Below are 25,834 nucleotides of genomic sequence, written 5' to 3' on the forward strand. Positions count from 1 at the left end.
TTATGATTAAATCGGTGCAGACGAACTATTATCAGTCCAAGGCTATGCTCGTTAACTTCTCCAAGTCGAGCTCTGGAGTTTGGCTCGAATTTTTCCATAACATTTAATATCATATTTCTATTAGAAATTATAGTTTAGGATGTGTCTGGTTGCAGCAAATATTATGAAATTTCATTCTTAATTAGTCTAATTCGTGTAAAATATGATTGGTGAAAACCAAACACGCCAGAAGTGGACTGGTTTGAGCTAGTGGTTTCCTATTCGTATGGATGGCGATGCTGGGCAATGCGCTTTATCAAAGTGGCTCCCCAGATTGGATTGCTTGAGTGGCATTCACTATGCCACACGTGTACGGTAGCTGTGAAATGTAATTCCTGTGTTAGATAAAGATGCGACATCTTATTCACGAGAGCCAGAGTGCCGCCTCACGACCTCAAAAAGCAAGATTCGCCCTCCACAGTATCCACGTGGTTCATATGCACCCGGACACCTTTTCTTCGACTTCATTTTAAAAATACATTCTTTTTTTTTTTTTAACCATAATTTACGAGGATTGCCACTCTCTTTATGGTGACCCAAATGCCCTTGCTCTTCTTATCACCTGAGAAATGCGGAGAGAAGTACCGCTCCAGTGTCATTTGCAAGTGTGGTCCACCTTATAATCGAAAAGATCCACCGTCTTATCCTTGATGTGGACCATACACATACATAGAATTTGGATTGCGGTCCTGATTAAGGAACATATGTTCGTTGAATTTAGAGTCGTGTTCCCTTCTCCTCGCTGAAAAACCGCAAATAAATGGCATTTCCGTAGTTTAAGGGGAAAACCATGGCATTTCCAATTTACCCTTTCTATATAATCCTCCACCACTGCCTCTCATGACTCTACCAAACGCCCACAGCGAAATAATTACATCTCTCTGCTTTTTGAAAGAGAGAAGAGAAGAAAGAAATGGCCGGAAACAGAGCGATCGTCGGAAAGCAGCAGAGATTCTCCGGCCGGCCCATCCCAAAGCGCGGCCAGGTGAAAGCCGCGATTGTCATCGTCTTGGCTAACTCCGTCGCCTCTTTCTTCTCCGTAAACCGGCGCGCGGCTAATCCAAGCCGAGCCGACTTCTGATGCAGGCGCTAGGGGAAAAGGAAGTTCCACGTTGCAGCCGGGGCCGTTTTGACATCTCGGTTTCTGGTGTTTTGTTGGGCGGGAGTGTTTGCGTTGTTGAGATGAGATCCGAGCCGTCCATGGAGGAGAAGAATTTGGATGATGCAAGTGGGCCGATCTGAGCCGTTTGTTTTTGGATATTTTTGTAAAAGATGCAAATAATATGTATATTCTTTTTACCATACAGGGAAGTTAAAGTTTGGAATATCTGAATTTCTGAGATGTTGGAATTCATGGGATGTGCGTTTTAGCTGCTTTTAGGATCGTTTTGCTAATCTGCGCCAAGGGCGAAGGAGTTGTGGATGTCGCTGACCTGATGTCCTAAACAATGAAATCCGGCTCCAGCCAAGCCATGTGAATTAGGGTAGGGAGGTAGTAGGAAGAGACTGGAAGAACATGGCGCACGTTAGCATTTTCCCTGATCGACGGTGCGACAACGTCATGGACGGGCCCACTGTTTTTGTGAATACGACATGAGCTCCGCCCATCAGGTGGAACAACTCATATCCACCGTTCATGCCAAAAGAAAGCCCGATCCAAAACTCAATGTGCAAAAAAAAAAAAAAAGACATAAAAAAAAAACACGGTGTGGTCCACCTGTGTTGTGGATGGGTCTGATTATTGGACATGTCTGGTCTTACCGATGAGACTCTCCTGATGTACGGGTTGGATTGAATATATGGGCCTTGGTGGTCCCACGCACATAATCATGACGGGTGGTTCCCATGAGAGATCAACGGTCTAGATCAGATCCTCATGCACCCCACCTTAGGGGAAACGGATTGGCTACTCCCCCAGACACCAGCCCCGAGCTGGTGGTCGGTGCTCTGTGGGCCCCACCATGATGTATGTGTTTCATCCATTCCGTTCATCCATTTTAAAATATCATTTTATGTCTTTATCCGAAAAATGAGAGGGATCTAAATCTCAAATGGATCACACCACAGGAAAAAAATAGTGATTGGATATCCATCATTTAAATCCTCTTAAGGCCTGATGTAGTGTTTATTTGAAATCCAATCCGTTTATTAGGTCATAAAGACCCAGATGAAGGGAGAAAACAAAGAACAACTTGATCCAATAATTTTATGGCCCTCAAAAAGTTTTTAACGGTCGAAGTTCATTCAACACTGTTTCCTGTAATGTGGTCCTGTAATGTGGTCCACTTGAGATTGGGATATATTTCATTTTTTGTGTATTACCATAACTTGATCTGGAAAAATAGATAGACGGAATGGATGAAACACACACATCATGATGGGCTCACAGAGCACCGACCACCAGCTCCGGAGCTGGTGTCAGGGGGAGTAGCCAATCCGTTTCCCACCTTAGGGGGACGCGGAGTAGCTACTGACAGGTTGAGCAGCGGGACTCACTACTGAAGTGACGTCACCAAGTTCTCTAGGAGCGGAGTAGCTACTGACAGGTTGAGTAGCGAGACTCACCACACTGAAGTGACGTCACGAAGTTCTGTAGGACCACCATGATATATGTGTTGTATCCCACGTCCATCCATTTGAAGATATCAATTTAGGGCGTGTTGTATCCAACGTCCATCCATTTGAAGATATCAATTTAGGGCGTAAGCCAAAGAAGTAGTTCGATCCAAGGCTCGAATCGGCCCCACCACAAAAAACAATAGAGAGAGTGACGCCACCATAAAAATTTTCTAAGGGCGGCCACGAAAGTTTTCGATCAAGCTGAAATTTGTATTTTCCATTCTTTCATGTCTGTCTTAACTTACGAGCACGTTGGATCTCAGATAAATTATGACCTGAGGAAGGTTTCAATGGTGGGCGTCACTCTTCCCATTTCCTGTGGTGGGTCTACCCCAAATTTGAATCTGACTTATTCTTTGTCTCATTCCCTGAAATGACCTCACCTCTCCAAAAGATGGACGGTTTACTACATCATGTGGGTCCCACGTAACTTGGTGACATCAGTTTAGTAGGAGTCTCCCTACTCAACCTATCAGTATCAAATCCGCGTCTCTTGTAGGGTGCGCCCTGATGCATGCATCAAGGCCATGATTCCTTGTTTGAACATTAATATCCAGGCGGTGTGTGTGAAGTCCCTATGCAGCGACCAAGAGATCTTAACGTGGTATAAACGACAAGCCACTGGTGCTGGAACTTTGAATTGGATTTTTATAAGAAATGCCAAGTGCATGGAACGACAGTAACAGTGAGCCGTTGACTGAAAATATGCGTGTACATTGCTGGGAATTGCTCCGAGTGTCTAAATTATACTTTCTCATTTACAACGGTGGCTACCTGATGTGATTAGACCAGGCCAAGAGGCCAAGTCAGCCTGTTCATCATTCACCTGGGTCGACCTAGACACAAGCTTAGATTTTGAACTAGTAGAGCCAAAGCCTTAGCTTTACATGAGCCGTCTACTACTTAATCTTTCCATTTACACCCGGCTCACATGGCCCAAATCAAAGAGCAAGATCGCACCATATATTGGCACTTGGCACACTCATACGAATATTAAAGAACAAATCTACTCAGTGTCCAAAGAAACAGTCATAAGATTATAGTAAGCTATCCAAAGAGGATGTGTATTCTGTGAAGAAGGCCAAACATTTAAAAACATACATGAATAGTGGATGTAAGGGACACTCAACTAGCGGCGTAAAGAGAAAAACCTTATTAGCAACATATAGAAGAAACCCTTTATAATGGATGTAAGGCACCCTTGACTAGCGACTACCTGATAGACTCTTGGCTTAATTGTATAGAAGAACTCTTTCTTTAAGAGAATTACATATGGAGAGCATACATGGCATGTTAAAAGGCTACTAAATTGGATTAAGCCATTTGAAGACACACATCATTATTATGGTGGCGTAAACACATAAAGAAATCTAGATTCTAATAAAACATAAGACAATAGTGCCGCTATTTAATTAAAAGATCATTTATGGAAACTACAGAGTTTTCTGTGTGGCCACCTTCTCATCGAAACTTATAAAAACAACAAATATAAGAGCTCGGGGCCTTGCACCAACATAATTAACACAAATCCTTTTCACTTCAATATTGCTTTTTTCTTTTCAACTCAATGCCATCTCTCTTTCTTTTGCCCCTCATTGACACCTAATTCAATTAATTTAATTTAAATCCCTCAACTTTTATCCAACACAATGTTGTGGCAAGTTCAACGCACTTCATGTAGTTTAGTTTTTCACTTTTGTCCAACGCATCACTACAACAAGTCAATTAGTCCAAGTTTAAATATATATGATCTTGTTATCAGATCCCCAACTCTCTAAATCCTAAGTGATCTTCTGGTCATGACTTGTTGACCAAAACCAACAGCTGTCTAAATTTTTCATGACTCTCCAAGTTTGAAAGACCATTAGGGATATCGATAGTTTGACAGCTTAAACACCCTCTTTCTTTTAAAAAATAAAATAAAATAATAATCTACCTTTGCATTGCTTTTGATGAGGAATGTGACTAAGCTATCATTGCTGTTTAAAAAGCTCATATTTTCAAGGCAAAAAGAATCCACCATAAAGATTATCATCTCCTTCACAAATCATTTGATCATCTTATCAATTGGTGGTTGAATAGTCAAGCAAATCTACACAAATCTAGGCCTAATCCTCCATTTCAGCAGCTAGAGTCGCAGGGCATTCAGTTTGATTGTAAGTGGAATATCACTTTGGCATGCCTAACACTTAAATACTTTGCACAAACGTAACTGAAATTATGTCATTTGTTACACATGTGGTCATGTGGCCAAATTGCAAAGCAACACCTTTAATAACCAACACTGCACCACCTTACATTGTGCTGACACAACACCTGGTGGGGCCTACCTAGGAGATGTTGCAAGCTGAAAATCATAACCATCGTATCCTCAAGTCATTGGGGGACTTGCATCATACGATGGGCGGGCCTGGGACTTGCATCATACAATGGGCAGGCCTAGGGTCAGTTCCGTCCTAGATTTTGAACTAGTCAGGTCAGGCCTATTGAAAATATTGATTTTGCCTGGCCCTTTGCCAGCCCACGATTCTATCATTTTCGGGGCCTTTAGAGAATGACTCATGTACAGACGGGCCTAACACAATTCATTCCATCCACGCGACGCAAATGGACAGTTGGAGTCATGACTATAATTCTTCATGGTTTCGAGAACCACTATACTGGTTCGTATATGTAATTACTGACGACCACTGATGCCCATTTATAGATCTGGCCCAGTTAATCTAGCTTATTGCTCCAACAGCAGGTCCAACTTTAGACTATGGTCCAAAAAATTATATTAGATTCAAGATCATACCCGACCGAGTCAGAGCAAGTCGTACTCGTTATAGTCCAGCGAGTCAACATTCCAAAACCGCTACTTGAATGATGAATCCATGCTTGGGTCTCATTTTTGGACCATGGGCTATAGCCAATCTTCTGCAAATAAGACCAGTGTCCGCATTGCTTTTATAAAACCTCAGTCTGAGTTCGGGCTTATTACGGTTGTCATGGGCCGAGCTTGGACCTGATTTTAAGGTCCACAAAATCAGCAGGAGGGAAAAATAAAGGATGAAAAACGGGGCATATTCGATTTTAGTAATAAGGGTGAACTATGAGAAAAAAAAAATCACTCTTACAAAGATTTTATTGGCGAAAAGGAGAAAAAGAACCAAAATTGAAGCTGATGCCATGCATTGCGACCCTCATCGAGAGATTGCAACGTGACATCCAGCTAAGTGTTGAATAGAGTGCCACATTAGCCTATCCTGGTGTTGTCGCGGCCGAAAACGAACGTGGTGGCCCAGTTAACAGCCACGTAGAACCTATTCCTCCAACTGAGGACACGTGTCAGGTATGCGGAACGCCAAATCAGCCAGCTGATAAACCCTGCATGCGAAAGGCCCTTTGTATCCTGCAAATGAAAGGCAAAAGAGAGATTTAAATCTAGTACTAAATTATACAGCTGAATGGGAAGAGATCTCAGCAAAAATCTACAGCATGATACGTCACAATACCAGAAATCTGGATTCTGAATTCTAACTTAGAAAAGAAAATGCATTTTATTACGAGTGATTGATGCACTCTCATTGTTGATCATATGGTTATTAGTGTGTTGTGGTTTCCAATCCGATCGGACGGTTAGCGGAACCAGCCTCCTTCTTCAATAGTTTTGTGAATTTAAAAAAAAATGCTAATTGTGATTAAAAATAAATAATAACTTATTATAAATTAATTGAAGTATTGTATATGTATGTAAATTAATAGTCCCAGACACAATGACGCAATTATCAAGAACACACTCTACCATTGAGCTAATAGATATTATAATTAGATGAAGCTAAGATATTATACTTAGATGAAGCTAAGTCCAGGTATGGGTAGGCACACACTCACACCCAATGCAATTACTAATCGGGCTCACTTTAATACCCAAACCCGCGTCGCTAAGTCCAGGTATAAGTAGGCATATGCCAACACCCATTGTAATTATTAATCGGGCTTACTTTAATACCCAAACCCATGTCGCTAAGTCCAGGTTTAGGTAGGTATACGCCAACACCCATTACAATTATTAATCAGTCTCACTTTAATACCCAAACCCGCATCAGCATCCAGTTAAATACACCGATACCTGGTCTATGTCAAGCCGAGCTCGGATACCCCCTTCAGCCTACCAGCCTATTACCAACCCTACCACACACATTCTATAAGTTCACATGGGTGGTCGACTCGAGCAGAAAATAAAAGGCGCCACACTCCAATGTGTGGGTCTACGGTCTACATGGATTAATCAAAGTGTGCGTGGACACCTCTTCATCCATTCTCACTTAAGTTTAGGTCTATCTTGGTATAATAGCGCAAAGTTAATAAATTAGTCGGATTCTACTACAGATTTCTGACCATGTTCTCCATAAGGTTCTCTTATCTCTTCCTTTTTTGAGCTTGGGCCGTCAAAGGAACTTATATGGAGGTATAGGCAATAACTTGTTTTATTCCAGGACAACTCATAATGTTTATATTAGTGTTTTAAATAGGAAATAGCGTGCAGCATAGTGTTCACCCCTTTAAAGCGTGATGCGTAAGATATATATAGTGTGAGGCATAAGCTACACACTACTAGATTTTTAATCAAGGTTATATTTGGTTGTACCAATTCATGATATTCTGCACCAAAAATAGACTAATTAATAATGAAATTTAACAAAATTTCATGATTTTTGGTGCAACCAAATGCAACCTAAAATAATAGGTAATGGCAATGGTAAAGTATAAAGGTAAAGAAAAAATCAACGAAGTCATTTAATATTATTACTAATATTATTTTATTAAAAGTATTGAAAAGATTAACTTTTTTATATATTGAAAATAGAAAAATATACTGAATTATTGAAAACATTAATTGATCTTAATGTAGTAGTGAAAATAACTTGTCCTATGAGCTATGTAGTGTGTAACATAGTCTATGTAATGTTTAGCGTATGCAACTGATCATGTAGCGTAGGCTACATGCGACTAAAGCTATTTTCATGAGCTATGTATCGTAAACGCTAAACTATACTACATAGTGTAAATATTTAAAACATTGGTTCATATTCATTTATTATGCATTTCTACAAACCTCATATAATAACTAACTTATTTCTACTGTAGCTTTTGTTTCATTTCTAAAACAATAATAACTCAACAATTGATGGTTTGCATGTATTTTTGTTGTTAGAATGATAAGGTAAATTAACTAGATTAGAGTAATATATATATATATATATATATAAAATAAAATGAAGCCTTAATTACCTTGCTTTGGCGTAGATCGACCAGTGCTTTATAACGCCCTACAGATGCCATGCTTCCGAGGTGTTTATAGACAAAAGGATCTCCTAGAGGGATGTCTTTGGCACTGAAAGCTTTGCCTCCATTCTGCTTTCCTATCTTACGGAAAAGCTCTGCTAGGTACTTGCCTTCCCTCTCTGCGACCTGTGCGAAGCGCATAAGTGGTTATATAAAGGAACTATCACAAAAAACAGACTAAGCTAGTTTTTAAAAGTGAACCCAAGTAAATATTTGGTTGAATGTATTGGTGATTTCATTTTGGACTAAGAGAGAGCAGTTGATACCATTTTACCATTTTTATTATTTCTCATTATCAGATATCATACTAAGAACAAAGAAAATAAGAAGATGTTACAATACAATAAAGGTTGCCAACCTGAGCTAGAGCTGGAAGAACTTGTTTCCCTGTCTGTTCAAGAAAACCAGCACAATCTCCAAGTGCAAACACATCTTCTACTGAAGGAACCCGCAACCACTCATCAATACCGATTCTATATCAAACCGTGACAAGTATAATTAGAGGGATGCTCATTGGAAAAGTTAATAAACAAGAAAGAGCATAAAGAATGTAGATGAAAAATATAGTCATTGGATCGCTTTACTACAATACCTTCCACCAGGAGACTCAGGAAGACCTAGTGATTTCACAAACTGCGAGGGGCCGACCCCTGTAGACCAGACTAGTAGACCATAGGGAACATTGGTCCCATCGTTGAGGACTATCTTCTTTTGGTGCACCTCTTTCACGACACCCCGCACAAGGCGAACACCGCACTAATATAAATTTTGAGCATAGAAAATTCAATATCATTTTTTTATAAATAAAATCCTCAATAAGCATTGTGCTCATGTCCAAGTGATGAGCTTGTGCAAGATTACCTTGGTCAAATGCTTGGTTGCATATTGCCTCAATCCAACATCAAATGACGACAAGATTTCATTTGCCTACACAAGAACAAAGCAACAGTTTTATCTAATGATTTCACATCTTTCTTATTTCTCCATTCATTGCATAAAAGAATAGAAAAGATACAAAACATACCTCTATGAGGGTGACACGAATGTGGTCCTTAACATGAGAATACCGTTCATGTACATCTTTCATGATGAAATCACTTAGTTCGCCGCTGAACTCAACACCTGTGGGGCCACCTCCAATGACAACGCAGTGTAAGAGGCGCTTCTTTTCTTCTTCCGATATGCCTATAGACAACAAAGTGAGTTAATACTCTCCATGTTTGTGTAAGAAAAGTGAGTTTTGGCCTTTTGGGTTGCCATAAGAAGAATGAAGCTGAAAACTTTTGCCCCTCTATTAACAAAAAATAAAATAAAATCTAGTGACTTTGTGTTGATGATGAATATAAGGTTGGATATTGTATCAGGGTTGACATTTTTTTGGTGTTGAGGAGGCAAAGGTGTAGGGATGCATTATCACAAACTATTCTCTTAATTATAATACTCAAGATGAGTGGATCAACAAACAAAATGCTTTCATAAGCTTTTATACTAACTCTAGATTCATCAAAGCAGTTTGCTCCATGATAAAATCTCAAGTAGTACAAAATAGCATTTTCCTTCGTGAAAAGGTTGACCTTGACAAACTTTATTCACTTGCACTTTTGTCTCATTCATTGATAACATATTCATTGATAACATTAAAAGATATTGTTAAATAAATATTAACCTAGTAAGTATAGCATATAAAACATGCATGAAGGAAAACAGATAGAATTTACTATTACTGGCGGATAACAATCTCAAAACTAGAAAAAAGAGGACACTTAAGGATTCTGTTTTGATAAGCTCGTCCACTTGCACTCACCAAAGCAAACAACAGTTTTAGAAAAACAGAACAGTACCAATTACCAAAATCATTTAAGATGTAGCTCCTAAACAGTGGCCTTGTTAGATGAACAGAGCAACTGCCACAAAGAACTAAGCCTTAATAAGTAAAAACAAAGGGACTATAACCATAGGAAGCTCATTTGCCTGTGGATTCTTAATTGACCACAAGCATAGTGAAATCTACTGCAATTCTTTACCTTGAGTTGACAGTTTATTTCATTTGTGAAAGTGAGCAAACCAATTGAAGAGCCTTATGAGGGCAATGGAAATTTGTTCCCAACCAATACAGAACAATTTAATTATTCATTTTTGTGCAAGGCTAATTAGGATGCTCAGTTGGACTAAATACCAATAGTTCAACTACATATAGAAGCATTGACCAAAATGGAGGTGGGATTCCATAATGACCACAGACCCAATATGGCAATCTCATGCCTTTCAAGCTGGTCTTGAAATGATCTGAATGGCTATTTGGGGTAGTCCCTCATTATGATGGAGTGGGGTTGGTCCCACTAGGCTTATTTCCACTTGATTTACTGTATTCCAAATCGATTAAGCATGCAAATGTAGCCTTGATTCATATTTAATCACTTGCGAGTCTAAGAGGCATGACTCAGTTCATGAACAGCATCATGAAAATTACCACATTATTGAGGGGTCAACCATTCATAGCCACAAAGTTCAAAATGGATAATTGAATTCTGAAACACCAAATCCATGACAGTCGCTAAAAACTTAATCTTCATATTCCAACCTCTACATACTCCTTTTCTGATACAACTCCAATGTTATAGGTCCCTAGTTCTTAGCTAGAATATAGACAGATTAAATAGCTTTTCAACAAGACATCTTCAATGGTAGAAAAGTAGAATAGTCTAGACTTCCTGATAAGTCAGTCAGTCATCTAAACAAATGAAATTCCTATAGTATCAATTCATTGTAATCCATCAGTAGCGAGAGAGGTAACATAACTCACCAGGATTTTCAGAGAGCATGAGATTCAAAAGGAGCTTCCTTCGTATTTCTTGAGCATGTGGTACGTCACGGAGAAAAAACGCATGTTCCTTCACCCCATTGATGTTGAAAGTTAAGGGATCAGCCCCGGCTGCAATGACTAGCTTATCATACGCCACCTTAAAGCGATAAGGATCATGAAGGAGTCCATCATTGCTAATTGTCTCACAATAAACCTGATTCAAAAGAAATGAAATTAGAGTAGTTTCTGATTATTCCACCCTCAGAAAGGGACACAAGATTAATGGGGAAAAAAGGAATTATACAGTGTTGGATCAATGTGGACCATTTGGTAGTATTAGTCCTTTTGCATAAATAAGGCTAGGATCATCGAATACGAGATAGTGAGGGTACCGATCATCCTTTATGGGATCCTTGATGAACAACTTAAATTTCACAAGTAACCCCATTTCTAGACAATGTTTCTATGGATGCATGAATGCATGTACGTGACGAACAAATGACAAAAACAATTCAAGAGTAGTTTTGCTATGTATGCATGCATGAATGCCTTTGAAAACATAGATGAGCATACTCACTTCATGTTTGTCCATGTCGATTCCTTTACAAGAGGCCAGGTAGAAGTAAGAATTGGGAGAACCTGCCAATGCAGGCTGTATCCGACTGACTGGCTCGGCAACCGACCGGAATTCAAGCGTCCCAACGCAAGTAGACGCGAGTAGAGGAGTGAAAACCATATGATTCCTCGGCGATATGCAAACAACGTCATACATCTTCGTGTCCAGCCCTTTCAGAAACCGGCAGGCGGCCCACCCAGTACCCAAAACAACAACCCTTGGCTTCTCGTGCGGCTTTGTTGGCCCCAACCCTGGTAATAACTTACTACCATCGAACTCCGAGTCGGAATCCTCAATAACGCTCTCGGCTAAAGGGAGTTGGCGGTGAGGCAATATGCTTATTCCCCTTCTCCAAAAACTGATAGAATCCATCGTTTGGGACTTGAAATCGCTGTTTGGCGCAACGTTTCTAGTCAAAGATGAGTAGCGTTGGCTGGCCGACACCACACCATTCTGGTTTATGTCATTGCTAATGGACATTTTTGCTGCTGAATTAGCAGCTAATGACTGTCTTAAGCTACTTCTTAGAATCCTTGACAATGCCATTTTAGAACACTTCACACCTTTTTCTTCAAATGCTCAGCTCTCTTCAGATGGCAAGAGTCAAAGACCAAGCTGCAATCTCTCTCCTTCAAATGCAAAATACTCAGCTGAGAGGACTGTGGGTGTATGCTACTTGAACATGGGCTGCAACAAGAGATTAGAATGGAAGAGAGCATTATTACGACTTGGGTTTTTATAGAGCTTTAATACAATACAACGTTTTTTTCCATGTGGCCTGGCATTGAATTGGGAGCCCAAATAGCTGTTCGTTGAATCCAAAAAAATGGGGCTTGCTTCTAGAACGACGCATGCAACAAAAGCAAAAAAATGTGATTGTCGTTAAGGCCCATACGTTTTCATCATCCATCCAAATCATGTGCCCCACTGTAGAACTCTCGTAAATAAAAAAAAGATGTCTAATGAATGGTTAAAACGAAAACATTCAACTGTCCACATTCAATCAAATTTAAATTGATCGTAGGGTCAGCCCCTTGTCTAACCTGATTATTTATTAGACCCCAATATCAGGAACCCGGCCCAACCTGCCCTGCCAGTCACAAATCAAGTACAAATCCGAATGATGACCTAGAGGTGTGAACCGGTAAAATCTAGGAGGATCAGTGTCAGCCCAAATCCGACTCGTTTATCAATCAGATCCTAGGACAAGGACACAAACCTGAACCGGATCAATGGAACCCAACTACGAATTCAGATCTTGATTCACGTCCAACCCTAACATGAACCGGATCAATGGATCCCAACTGCGAATTCAGATCTTGATTCACGTCCAACCCTAACTTTTGGGCACAAACAGGGATCCACAAAAGGGACACGGACTGGGTACTACCTTCGCCATTCCCGAGCTCGGCAAAAGCTGGAGGGGCCACGCTGATGTATGGGTTTAATCCACACCATCCATCCATTTAGCCATATCGTTTTAGTATATAAGCCAAAAAATGAGGGAGATTCAATGCTCAAGTGGACCACACAAAAGTTTTGGATTGAGCTGATATTTGTGTTTCCTTTCATCCAGATCTATGTGACCTTATGAACAGGGTGGGGCCCTGCTGTTTCCTGTGGTGTGGTCCACTTGAGCCTTGGATTTCCTCATGATGGGCGTCTACCCTATATGAAACGGTAAAATGAATGGACGGTGTGGATAAAACCCACGCATCAGGGTGGGCCCCAGCCTCGGCCGAGCGGGGACAGAAGGGGGTTGTACCCAATCCGCGTCTCGAAAAATGGCACATTGACCCGAAATCTAGGAGGGACAGTCCACCTGAAAGAGTGGGGTCTGCAGTCTACGTCAATAGACAATCATGGATGCTAGCTCTTCTTTGAGACATGTGATGGGTACCCACGGTGTGTCTCTTCTGCAAGGAATCTGAGCTGTTCATCAAGTGGGCCCCTCTTGTATGTCACCAAAATTCAGTCTGACGCGTCTTCAGGTGGTCCCCGCATGTGTGAAAAGAATTCAATGGTTAAAGGTGGCTATTGACCTATGGACATACGAGGAACACGCGACCACAGATGACAAGAACAGTCTCTTTCGGGATCCATTGGATGAACGGCCCACATCTCACAAGTGTCAAATCGGCTTTTGCGGTGAGAGTAGGATTCAACTGTTCATACAGGCAACGGTGCCACAAGTCGCGGTACCGTACCATCCTTTACGCCACTTGTTTACCACATCATTACCGCTAGAACAGTAGGCCAAAGCTGTTGAGAATCACGTGATCCGCTTACTAGGTGGGGAACACCCGTATCTTGATCTGGACCATTGATTCTAATGGTGTGGCCTACCTGCGAACGGCCTGATTTTGTCCCAGATGATATTGACGGTGGGGCCCTATCCTTTTCATGGTTCTGATGTACTGCACAAGCGGCATATCGGCAGGAAACATGGCTACTGTACCTTGCGCGTATGTTATCAGTTCTTAAAGTAGGAAGCATTTTCTTCTTTCCACATTACAGTATGGTGGCCCCTTTACGCCCCGGGTTTCAGCCTTGGAATGATCTCAACCGTTCATGTTCTCATTACTACCGTATGGAAGCTATGGTTTTGTCATCATGCTTCATTGAAGCATTGATGATCCTAACCTTTGAATACGAGCCGTTAAAAATTCATCTTCGGATGCAGTTATTCGATCAACAGATGATTGTAATGATGGCCCGGGGTGCATAGTGGCCAGAACAAGAACGGTTCAGATCATCATTTAAGATGCACTCAGGTTGTGGAGACCTGCCTCGTACCATACAGTAGTAAGGTGGCATCGTACCCGGTCGAAACCCTTGCTGCAACCACCCACCAATACGTACCTGTAAATTCAAAGTCACGTGTGTGGGACATCAGATCCATGCATCACGAGACACGGAAACGAGGCGAGCCCGCTGCCGGAAGCGGATTGCGTCTGAGTAACTCAGTATGCTAAGCGTACTGAGTAAACTCTGTGGGATCCACCGTGATTTATCTATTTGATCCACACCGTCCATCCATTTTAAAAGTAAATTTCATTTCTATATACCGAAAATAAGTTATTTCCAAGATCAAAAAGACCAGACCACAGGAAATAGTGTGAAATGAGTGTCTACCATTGAAAATTTCTAGGGGCCACCGAAGTTTTCGATCAAGCCGATATTTTATCTTTCCCTTCATCCAAGTCTTTTTGATCTTATAAACATGTTGGATGACAAATAAATATCACTGTGGGCACTTAGAAAGATTTCAACGGTCGAAATCATTATTCCCACTGTTTCCAGTGGTATGGTTCACTTGAGCTTTGTATATGCTTTAATTTTAGGCTCAACGTATAGAATTAGCTGAAAGAACGTATGGACGGATTGGATAAGCAGCATACATTCAAGGTGGGCCCAAATGAGTTTACTCAATAAAAGCGTACGGAGTAACTCAGTACGCGATCTTATTACCCCGCCGAATAGGCGTGCGGCGTGCCGCGTGCCACACACGTTCTTTGAACATGGACAGTTGGCAAGATATTTCAATCAATCCATCGATTTCGTGGGCGCGGATTAGGTACTACCCCCCGCCCGTTCCGAGGTCGGGACGCGCAGAGGCCCAGCGGGCCGCTGAGGGGCTACCGTGATGTATTATTTTTATCCACACCGTCCATCCATTTTTCCATTTCATTTTAAAATATTGGATAAAAAATAAGGCAGATCAAATGCTTAAATGGACCACACAATGAGGATTAATTTACTACCGTTGAAAATTTCTCAAGGGCCATAGAAGTTATGGATCCGGATGATATTTATTTTTTCACTTCATCCAGGTATATATGACCATAGCAACAGGTTGGATAGAAAATAAATGACACGGTGGACCCCATGAAGGTTTCAGTGGTGGGCGTCCTTAGCACTGCTACTTCTTGTGGTGTGGTCCCCTTGAGCATTTGATCTAAATTATTTTTTATCCGGTATTTTAAAATCATATGAAAAAATGGATGAACGGTGCGGATAAAAATAATACATCACGGTGGCCCCTCAGCGGCCCGCAGGGCCTCTGCCCGTCCCGAGCTCGGATCGGGCGGGGGTAGTACCTAACCGCGCCCCGATTTCGTAGTGCGTCTAACCCTAGCCGATGAGTCCAACCAGCCGATGTTTTTCGGGCGCGGCTTCGGTGGATCCCGGGGTCCACCTCACGCACAGCCCAGATGTCCAATACGTGCCAGATTCGCACGTTTGAAAACGGGTAAAGGAGTGTTTGGACATACCTTTCTCAAATTACAGACGAAAACGATCCCAATTGTCCTCCGAAGAGCTTCTCACAGTCTCTGCCAAAAAGTCAAAATGCAAGCGTGAATTTACTGCCAAACAGATCCTATTTCGAATACGATAATTTCTATCTTTGCTTTTAAACAATCCATGGATCTGGAAATCATGCAAAACTAACAAGCAGGGAAAAAAAAAAAAACTCTCGGGATGCGGTGTCTAATACTGCACTTAAACATCCAGTGTGGCCTACCCGATGTGATCAATAGAAAGTAAAAAGAAAAAAGGAAAAAATTAGAAGACGAAAGAGCTGATATTCCACTAATCTAACAGTAAAAACGCCTGTCCAGATCTCCTAAACAAACAAACAAAGAACCAAGGGCCTGGATTACACACTAGATCAGCATCTATACAACGAAAAATTCCCGGAATTGCCAAACGCACAAATATTTTCAAATTACATTATGGAAAGAATAGAACTGGAAAGGATCTTACACACCAAAAAAATCGCCTTGAGCTGTCAGATGAAAACAACTCACGGAATTTTCAAAAAAGAAAAAACGAAGGGAATACTCCAACTTCCAAGAAATCTGAAGCATTTCATAACAAAAACGCGCATATGTACCAGAGAAACGTGTATGTTCTTCCGAGATCTAGCTTGGAGAGCAAGAAATTTCAGGCATTCTTTTTTTATGGTTCTTCTCGACACTCGAGCTGGTCGTGGGAGAAAGCTTCCTTCTCTCTTTCTTTATATGGTCGTGACTCGTGAGTCGTTATTACGGAGCGGCACACCGGCTGAGGGGGCGGAATACGTGTCAGAAATCCGTGCGTTCAAAGCACATGTCACAGATCCAGGTCATTTATCAAGGAAGGCGCAATGCGAATATATCACGTGCCAGAAATCGCAGTAGTACGCTTATCAATGATTCACGAATTTATGTTGAATTTTTATTGTTAGGCTTTTTCTGATCGTCCATTTTTTTGTCATAAGAACTTCATGTCTAATTAGCAGATGGATATTATCTTTTGTCCATGGCATATTCTCGGTGGTCCCTACCTGATGAATTGCCTGTATTTCTAACACGTGTGCCAACCTCCCGGATCTCCGACGTTGTTCCATGAGGACGCGGATTTCGCAGGAAGTTCCTGCGCTGGGAACTTAGGTGGGCCCACCGTGATGTTTATGATAAATCCACCCCGTTTATCCGTTTTGTGAGATTATTTCAGGACTTGCAGAAAAAAATGAGACGGGTCCAATGCTCAAATGCGCCGAAAACGTAAGGATTGAACAACGTCTACAGTTAAAATATTTGTGGGGCCAGAGAAGTTTTGAACCAGGATAATATTTTTGTTTTCAGTTCATCCCAGTAGGAAGGACGTTTTGAACAGTACGAATGACATGCAAACATCACTGTTCACCCAGGGAGGTTTCAACGGTAGGAATTTCCTTACCCACCTTTTACTTAACTGCGGCCCACTTGAGTCTTGGAGCCTGCTCAATTTTGGAATCAAGTACTAAAATGAGTTCATAAAACGGACGGACTGAGTCGATGTCTAACAAAAATCACGTTGGTTCCCAAATTCCAGCGCAGGAACTTCCTGCAAAAGGCTTCCGCAGGATATCCGCGTCCTTCCACGAGGGGACTCATCGAAAAAACAAAAACCCTGCATTTAATATTCCATGAAACCGGGAGCTGTAAAGTTCGAGGAAATGGGAGCGAGTTCCGTGTTAGCCGGGTAACAGGGTAACACCTCAGTGGGTGTTACCCTTACCATGTGGGACCTACCTTGATGAATATTTTATATATATCCCGCGGTGCATATGTTTTTTCCATCTCATTTTAGGAATATATTCCAAAATTAAAAAGATTATATCTTAAGTACAACACACCACTGGAAACAGTGGTGAATGGCCGTTAAAAAACCTTTTTGTGGGCCATGAAAATTCTGGATCAATCTGATGTTTGTATTTTCACTTCATCTAGGTTTGATGTAAAATACATATTATGAAAACCTTGCGATGAGCCCTGTGAAGATTTTAATGGTGAAGTGTTCAATCATCACAGCTTCCTGTGGTGTAGTCTACCTGAGATTTATATCTGCTTAAATGTAACGGAGAATCTGATATACGGCGTGGTTATAAAAACATCATCAGGAAGAGCCCCGACGTAAGAGTAACACAACCGGAGGCTTTTACTCGTAACACTAGTCCGCTCCCCTGGGAAAGAGGTTTGCAAACATGCCCTTGGCCTGTTTGATTTTGCCCAAATACCAGGTAGTAATAATTACTTTACAGTGCATTTACAAGACACCTAATTTGACTGCTTACTTTTTCAGTACGGAAATTGAAAACATTACAAAATATATATGGGTCCCACTGTGATGCATTTCGCTTATCCACACGTTTTATCCCTTATGCCTTTTGAATTTATAGTATGAACAAAAAAATAAGGTATGTCGAATACTCAAGTGGACCACACCGTACGAAAACAGGAATCGAATACTTACCGTTAAAAATTTTGTGAGGCCACTCTTTCTTTTGGTGTGGGCCACCTGAGTGTTAGATCATCTCATTTTTTGGCTCATGCCTCAAAATATTGTTGTAAAACATATAGAGGGAATTGATATATCATATACATTAACTTTGAGGTTCAAAAATTTTAAATAACTATTTGAACCGGTTCCCAATGCAAAAGCATCCGAGGATTTTCTGACGGATGAAAGGGTAATAATTAGTTCCTGTCTATTTAATTTACTGGTGAGGTATGTTGCAGTACAGCATGACGTATTGTTATTTTTTAGGTTGAAACTATAGCCGTTGAATGTTAGGTATTTCAACGATCCAAACTGTTTATATGATGGACCTCTAAACGTTGATACAGATGAGACTTCCAGGCTGTAGGAAACTGTCAATTTTCCATAGGAAAAAATGATTAAAAGGCGGCGGTCCATATTCAAAAGAATATATATAGATGGCAAAAGGTGTTGAAATCCTTTAATTAGAGATGATTTTTTTCTTTTTGGTATCACCCAACCGCGATGAGGCCTATTACATAAACGGTTTGGATCATTTGATCATGAACTTATGTCCAGCGGAAAAATCACTCTGAAACGATTTTCAACTATAAATGATTTTGCAGCTGGCAGATGTACGGGTGGCTCGGCAAACCAGCGGTCCTGACTGGCAGCGTTGGAATTTAGATCTCTTGTACGGGGATTAGGTACTACTACTACCCCCATTAGCACGGAAGCAGCTCGCAACCTACCCCATGCCGCCTCCGGCCACGAACGAACGGATTTTTGCGGGGCCATGGTGATGTATCAATTTATGTACACCGTCCATTCCTTTTTCCAGATCATTTTAAGATATGATGCCAAAAATGAGGCACGTCCAACGCTCAAGTGGACTACACCAAATAATAAGCTTGGTTACATAAAATGCGTAAAAGCATTAAATGCCAGAGTTATATATGTGTGTGGCCCACCTGAGCGTCCCATCTAGCTCATATCTTAAAATAATCTTTAAAAATTGATGGACAGCGTGGATAAACAGATGCATCACGATTGGTCCATGCATATCTGCGCGTTCATGGCTAGAGACCGGCGGGCGTTATGACGCAATCCGCTTTCCGCGAGCACCGGCCTGAGACGGACGGTCTTCATGGTCTCTTTTAAATCCACCGTGACGTATGTGTTTGTATGTGTTTTATCGATCAATTTATAAAAGCGCATGAGCCCTGCCGAAGGAATGTTTACGAGAAATCAACTCGTTTACATCTTTTTAAGATTTGAGATCATTTTAAGATTTGAAAAATTCAAATGTACCCCCGCGAGAGGAAACAGTAGGTATTTAGTGACTACAGTTGACATATTTAAATGGTCATGAAAGTTTTATATCAATCTAAGTTTTTAATATTTTCACTTGGTCCCAATGAAAATTATTTTATAAACGGTTTGGAGGACATATAAACATGGTGTAGCCTAAGAAGGTTTCTATGGCAGGCAGTCCTTTTCCTACTATTGGCTAACTTGAATTTTAGATTCTTCTTATAATTGTATGGCCCACTTGAATTTTAAATTCTTTTAGATTCTTCTTATTACTGGTAGCATATATTAAAATGAGCTCAAAAAAATGAATTGACGGGTTGGTTTTCTCGTAAACATAGACGTAGACCCACCTTACATTCCAGTGCAGGAAATCCGCATCCAATTTGGGGGCATTACCCAGGCCACGGCCGTTTGTTTTTACATTACTCCTTTTCTTTTATTTTATTTTAAATAACAAAAAGATTCCACCGCCTCGGCTCGTATATTCCTTTTGACGGGTGGAGTCTTCTGGACTTTTTGGGGAGTCGCTAACAAGCATGATCAGACCCCGGGTATCGTGGGGGCGACAGAAAAAGATTCGTGTTGAAAGCAGGCCACGTGTAGATAAATCAAGAACGTAGATCTAACCGTTCGACTGTTATATATCGACGGTTGACTCAAGAGGCGTTACTTGTGTTATTTTATGGGAAATCGCTGTATTAGATCCATCCCGTCCATCAGGCGCGCTAACCTCTATTTAGATTGGGCCTAAAAACGTGGCGAATCCAAAACAATGAGCAACGGCTCAAAAACTTCCCAATTCTCTTGTTGGCCGGTTTGACGGTTGGATTTGTCTCATTTCCCAATTTCAGGGTTAGCTGCTCTTATGCATGGTTAGATGCCAGACATACACGGCAGCGAGGCATGATGGCCGGTGGATCAGATGATAATAGTCCGGGCTCGGCTGAGATATCCCACGTGCACATGGGCTCATTGGACTTCAATGCTTGCTTTCTACCATTTTCCAAAACGATGGCTACTCTTCGAATGGACGCTTCCTACCGGGTTGGAGTGGGTCGCAAGGGGCCGGTGGAGAAATGACGTGGCGGGGTGGGGGGGAGTACGGGCCTATCAATCAAAACTCTCCCCGACATTTCACCCACAGGAGCGGATTGCCAGTGACTCAGGTTACATAGAAATCTCTGAGTCTTGTGCTGTGTGGGGTCCACGTAGATGGACCTGCATCTGTTTTGGGGAAACGGATTGGCTACTCTCCATGCCACTAGCCCATTGGGTGGTGTCAGTGCTCTGTGGGCCACACCATGATGTATGTGTTTCATCCCTTCCGTTCACCCATTTTTAAAGATCGTTTTAGGGCTTGTTACCAAAAATGAGAGGAATATAAATCTCAGGTGGACCACACCACAGGAAAACAATAGTGATTCGATATCCACCATTAAAATCCTTCTGAGGCCTACTATACTATTTATTTGACATCCAATATGTTGATTAATTCATACAGACCCAGATGAAGAGAAAAAAACAAAGATGAGCTTGATCCAATACTTCTATGCTCAAAAAGTTTTTAATGGTCCACGTTCAATTAATTCTGTTTCCTGTAATGTGGTCTGATTGAGATTGGGATATACCTCATTTTTGTTCTCATACCATAAAATAATCTAGAAAAAATAGATCCACAGCATGGATGAAACACATACATCATGGTGGGGCCCACAAAGCACCGACCGCAGCAATTGCCTGGTGGCAGGGGCAGTAGCCAATCCGTTTCCTTGTTTTGGTCGATTAGATTTTAAAAATAAGGTATACTCAAAACTCAGGTGGGCCAAACCAACAAAACAGTGGGAAAAGCAATATACCCCATTGAAGCCATGGCGGAGCCGACCATGTTATTCATAAGCCATCCAAACCGTTCATAGAATCTTTAACACTCAGATCGACCATTGGTGCAAATATCATCTTCATACAAAACTCTACCGTGGCATTTCAAAACAAATGAACAAAATGGATTTTTCACCCACATTTATGTGGACCCCACACAGCTCCATCTCTATCCCTGGGTCGCAGACAATCCGTTCCCCATAATAAGTGTTGTGAGTGTGACCCCTGACTGTGGGGCCCATCCCATCTTAATGTATACAATGTATACCTACGTAATCTATCCGTTTTTCCAGCTTATTTTAATGCGTTTCCAATGTGATGGAGAACTAAATTTCAAAGTGAACTACACCACTGTAAGTGGTGTTTGCTGAATGCATACCATTAAAATGTCCTAGGGCCTACAGTAATGTTTTTTAACCATCTAACCGGTTGATAACGTCAAACTGATATGGATAAAAGGGAAAATTAAATACCAGCTTGATCCAAAACTTTTGTGGCACACAAAAGACTTTTAATGGTCAATAATCCCTGGTTCATGTGGTGTGGTCCATCTAAAAAGAATTTTACTTTATTTTTGGGAGTATGCCATAAAATACCCTAAACAAACAACTAGACAGCATGGGGATATACAGTGCCTACATTAAGGTGGACCTTACAGTAAGGGTTACACCTGCATCGCTAGATCCGGGTCACAGCCAAGTCGTCCTTGATGGGGAGCCTCACCACCCACTTACCTAGGATATCCATGGAGAAAATAAACACTTTTAAGTAAATCAAATTACACTGACATCAACAGAGAATTACAAAGGGTAAATCAGTGTCCCAGTAGAGGAGCCAGTCTCCTGTCTGACTGAAGAAATAAGAGCTTCAGCCAGTATGTGTATGTCCACACCCATCTAAAACATGGACTCATTTAGATGCACCCATACCTAGACCATGTTGGGTCGGGCTTAAGTACCTTTTGGGCTGGGTTGGATCTAGGCTAACCATTTTTGGGCTTGGGTTACCTGCTATGCTTGGCCCATGCTGCTAGGCCCTGCCTCGGACTCGTTCCTTAAGTGTGGGGCCAGGCCAGGGCCTAATCTTTCCCAGCCCAATGCCACCCCTTGAACTGCGGGGATCTCATGCGGGCATGTGGGCTCACCTGGCCAGGTGGCCACCAGTCGGTTGCCACCGATGGTCATAACCAACTTACCTTTCGAGTTGGAGATATTGGATTGGTGATTTTTGTATGATATTTTTCAGATGGGTAGTAACGGTCATCCTAGCTCACATGCGCAGCCAAGGCACACACATGTGAAATCAGATCTTCTCATGAAAAATCCCCACTCTGTAGATCCATGTCTACAAAGTCAAGCCAATATGATCTTCAAGTGGCCACAAATGTACAAAAATGAACGGTTAAAGAGAAGCTAACCCACAGTCTATATTCCTTGTACACACATCGTCTACCTCAAATAGATGGATGAACGGACAGATAGAGAGCTAGCTGGCTCTTGATTGAATGGCAAGAACGATCACAATGATTTTATGGCCCAGTGCAACACATGGGCCTTAGTCTTTTCAATGGTACCAAAAACTACGCACCTCCCTGTAGAGATGAGGAGTAAGCTCTCTGCCTCCCCCCGAGCTCCCAGGCTTCCATGATCTGACGACCGTCGATCAGAAGATCTGGGAGCTTCGAGGGAGGCTGGAAGCTGGCCCACTCATATACTTCAATGGCTCACTCAGGTTGTGGTAAAAAGCCAAAACCTCCATGGGCTTATATAGGCCTGTGATATGAGGAAGGATTCTCCACCAAGGCATTGCACGTTATACTAAGGTTCTTGGTTCTTACTTATGGGGCCCACAATTCGATAATATAGACCGTTGTTTCATTGTGTTCCACAATGCATGGAATGCCCAGAATCTGATATTTCTCGATTATATTCTCCAAGGATATCAGCATCAAAGTGCATCCCACTTGCTAAAAGCTAATAGAATCCGATGCCTGCTGTCCACATTTTCGAATCTCTTCCGTATCTGATTGTTCTTAATTCCATCAGAACCGGTCTTTAAATAGATAATTCAATCGGATGGCTCGGATCTTCTCATGGGTCCCTTGCAAGTTGGTAGTGGGTTTTGATGCTGATATCCTTGGAGCATATAATCAATAAATATTCAAGCGTTGGTTAGAATCTTCCTATTGGAGTTATTTTTGGAGGGCAGTCCATACAATGTAGAACACAATGAAACAACGGTCTACGATTATCGAATTGTGGGCCCCATGACTAAGAACCAAGAATCTTAGTGTAACGTGCAATGCCTTAGTGGAGAATCCTATAGTTATGACAGGCCTATATAAGCCCATGAAGGTTTTGGCTTTGTACAATAACCTGAGTAGGCCATTGAAGTATATGAGTGGGCCAGCTTCCAGCCTCCCTCGAAGCTCCCAGATCTTCTGATCGACGGTCGTTGGATCATCGAAGCCTGGGAGCTCGGAGGGAGGCAGAGAGCTTACTCCTCAGCTCGATAGGGAGGTGTGTAGTTTTTGCCATCTTTGAAAAGACGCCAGATCAGACTCTCGGTTGGGCTGAGTCACCGAGTTTTTTTAAATCCTTGAGCAACGGTACCACAGCTTGTGGTATTGTAACATCTACTCCACCATCATGCCATTTGTGCAGGACATCAGCACCGTTAAAACAATGGGCCCCTTCAGCCCTATACTCCACAGCGACGCGGATTGCATACTCAGTAACTCAGTACGCTATAGCGGATCGAGTAATCTCTTCGGGGCCCACCGTGACGTATGTTTCTTATCTCTTCCGTCCATTCATTTTATCAGCTCATTTTTGGGTATAAGCCCAAAATTTAAATACATCCAAAGCTCAAATGGACCACACCACATGAAATAGTGGGAATTAGACACATACCGTTGGGAATTTCTTGGGGGCCACAGAAGTTTGTGATCAAGCTGATATTAATGTTTTCCATTCATCCATGTCCATGTGACATTATGAACAGTTTGGATGACAAATAAACATGACTGTGGGCCCTAACAGGGTTTCAACGGTGGACGTCATTATTCCCACTTTTCTTGTTTCTTGTGGTGCGGTCCAATAGAGCTTTGGAATGCCTACCGTTGAAAACTTCATCAGGCCTACCGAAGTTTTGGATCAAGATGATATTTGTGGTTTCCCTTCAACAATGGTCATGTGATCTCATGAATAGGTGGACGTCGTTACCCCACTTTTTCCTATGATGTGATTTACTTGAGCTTTAGATATGCTTCGATTTTGGGCTTATGCTAAAAAATAAGCTGATAAAAGAGATGGATGGCATGGATTAGACACGTACGTTATTATGGGCCCCACAGAGCTTACTCAGTAATCACTCGGGGTCCCTGCAAATCGTTTTTAGTGCTCCGATGGACACTGAATTTCTTTACAACCGTTCTATTCATTGATAGAACTTAATTGTATATATCTGAAGTCAGTTGAGTCTTTTTAACCTACCAGTTGTATCTATTTGGCAGTGCATCACCTAACTGCACCACCTAACCCAAAAAGAAGTGATCCGATGGTCTAGAAACTATGGGCGTGTTTGGTCCGTGGAACAAAATGATATTGAATTGTGTTAGATGGGATTAACATTGTTATGGGAAAAATGGTCATGTTGAGCTTGGCAGAGTCACGGTAGCATTGATGTCACCGACCCTAAAAGTAAAGCACTTTCTCACCGGGCCAATAAGTGTAACTCAGAGTTGGACCCACTTGAAATCCGAGCAGGTCATTTGACAAGTCGGTGTAACATGGATACCGCTAGATCAAGTGCCTGGCTGCCAAGTTCTTTGGTAGAGCTTTCATGTTGGTCTGGAACCCAAAAGAAGACATTACATGCTCCAACCTCTAACCTGATTATATCCACGCCTGCAAGTGATTGGGCTTGGCCTACCCATGGACTCGGATCGTACTTAGTAAGGTTCGGAGCATATGGTTGGCTCCAGATGGAACGACTTATAATCATGCTTAGGAATTATTTCTAGTAATACACATAAGGAGCAACATCCGACGCACGATTTAAGAGTAACCGCCAACGCTTTCAGTTTATTAAATCTTGCATGATGGTAGGGATCATGCCAAGAATGACGGATATGTTAATTCTAACCAAATGGTATAAATAGGGAACTCGTATACAGTAATAGGTACACAAAATCTCTCACCTGAAACCCATCTACACTAGTGAGACCCAGATTCTTAGCCTGCTTTTGGCATAGGAGGGTACCCTGCTCTAGTCAGGGCTTCATTTGTTTTCATTTTGTGCAGGCTTATAAGGCTCGGTACAAGTGCTCGTAGCTCGGGGAGGGTGAGTCAGATTTTTGCATCAACAAATATCATTATTGCATAATGATTGCATGTCTGAAAATACCATGGTATTTTAGCCATCCGATCCCATGTTTGGAATAAAAT

At 41.7% G+C, this 25,834-nt stretch overlaps 1 protein-coding gene and 1 long non-coding RNA gene across 3 annotated transcripts; both read right to left on the reverse strand.

Annotated features, from left to right (window-relative positions):
• Positions 1-5,758: 5,758 nt before the first annotated feature.
• On the reverse strand, positions 5,759-16,422 carry LOC131232363 (internal alternative NAD(P)H-ubiquinone oxidoreductase A1, mitochondrial-like). 2 transcript variants are annotated; one of them, XM_058228617.1, is made up of 10 exons: positions 16,306-16,422; positions 15,683-15,742; positions 11,370-12,095; positions 10,793-11,006; positions 9,014-9,174; positions 8,851-8,916; positions 8,582-8,745; positions 8,348-8,462; positions 7,936-8,115; positions 5,759-6,052 (listed from the first exon to the last, which is right to left on the reverse strand). In XM_058228617.1, exons 3-10 carry the CDS (start codon positions 11,952-11,954, stop codon positions 5,897-5,899), a joined length of 1,641 nt encoding a protein of 546 aa, XP_058084600.1. In that variant the 5' UTR covers positions 11,955-12,095; positions 15,683-15,742; positions 16,306-16,422; the 3' UTR covers positions 5,759-5,896. The 2 variants fall into 2 exon arrangements, with proteins under 2 accessions (XP_058084600.1, XP_058084650.1); XM_058228667.1 differs by lacking the exons at positions 15,683-15,742; positions 16,306-16,422 and having other exon boundaries at positions 11,370-12,433.
• Positions 16,423-21,361: 4,939 nt separating this feature from the next.
• On the reverse strand, positions 21,362-22,220 carry LOC131222346 (uncharacterized). Its single transcript, XR_009161205.1, has 2 exons — positions 22,175-22,220; positions 21,362-22,120 (listed from the first exon to the last, which is right to left on the reverse strand). It is a non-coding gene; the product is annotated as an uncharacterized LOC131222346 (long non-coding RNA).
• Positions 22,221-25,834: the final 3,614 nt, after the last annotated feature.

The sequence above is a fragment of the Magnolia sinica genome, chromosome 1 (genome assembly GCF_029962835.1).
Source record: "Magnolia sinica isolate HGM2019 chromosome 1, MsV1, whole genome shotgun sequence".
In the NCBI taxonomy this organism is placed as follows: domain Eukaryota; kingdom Viridiplantae; phylum Streptophyta; class Magnoliopsida; order Magnoliales; family Magnoliaceae; genus Magnolia; species Magnolia sinica.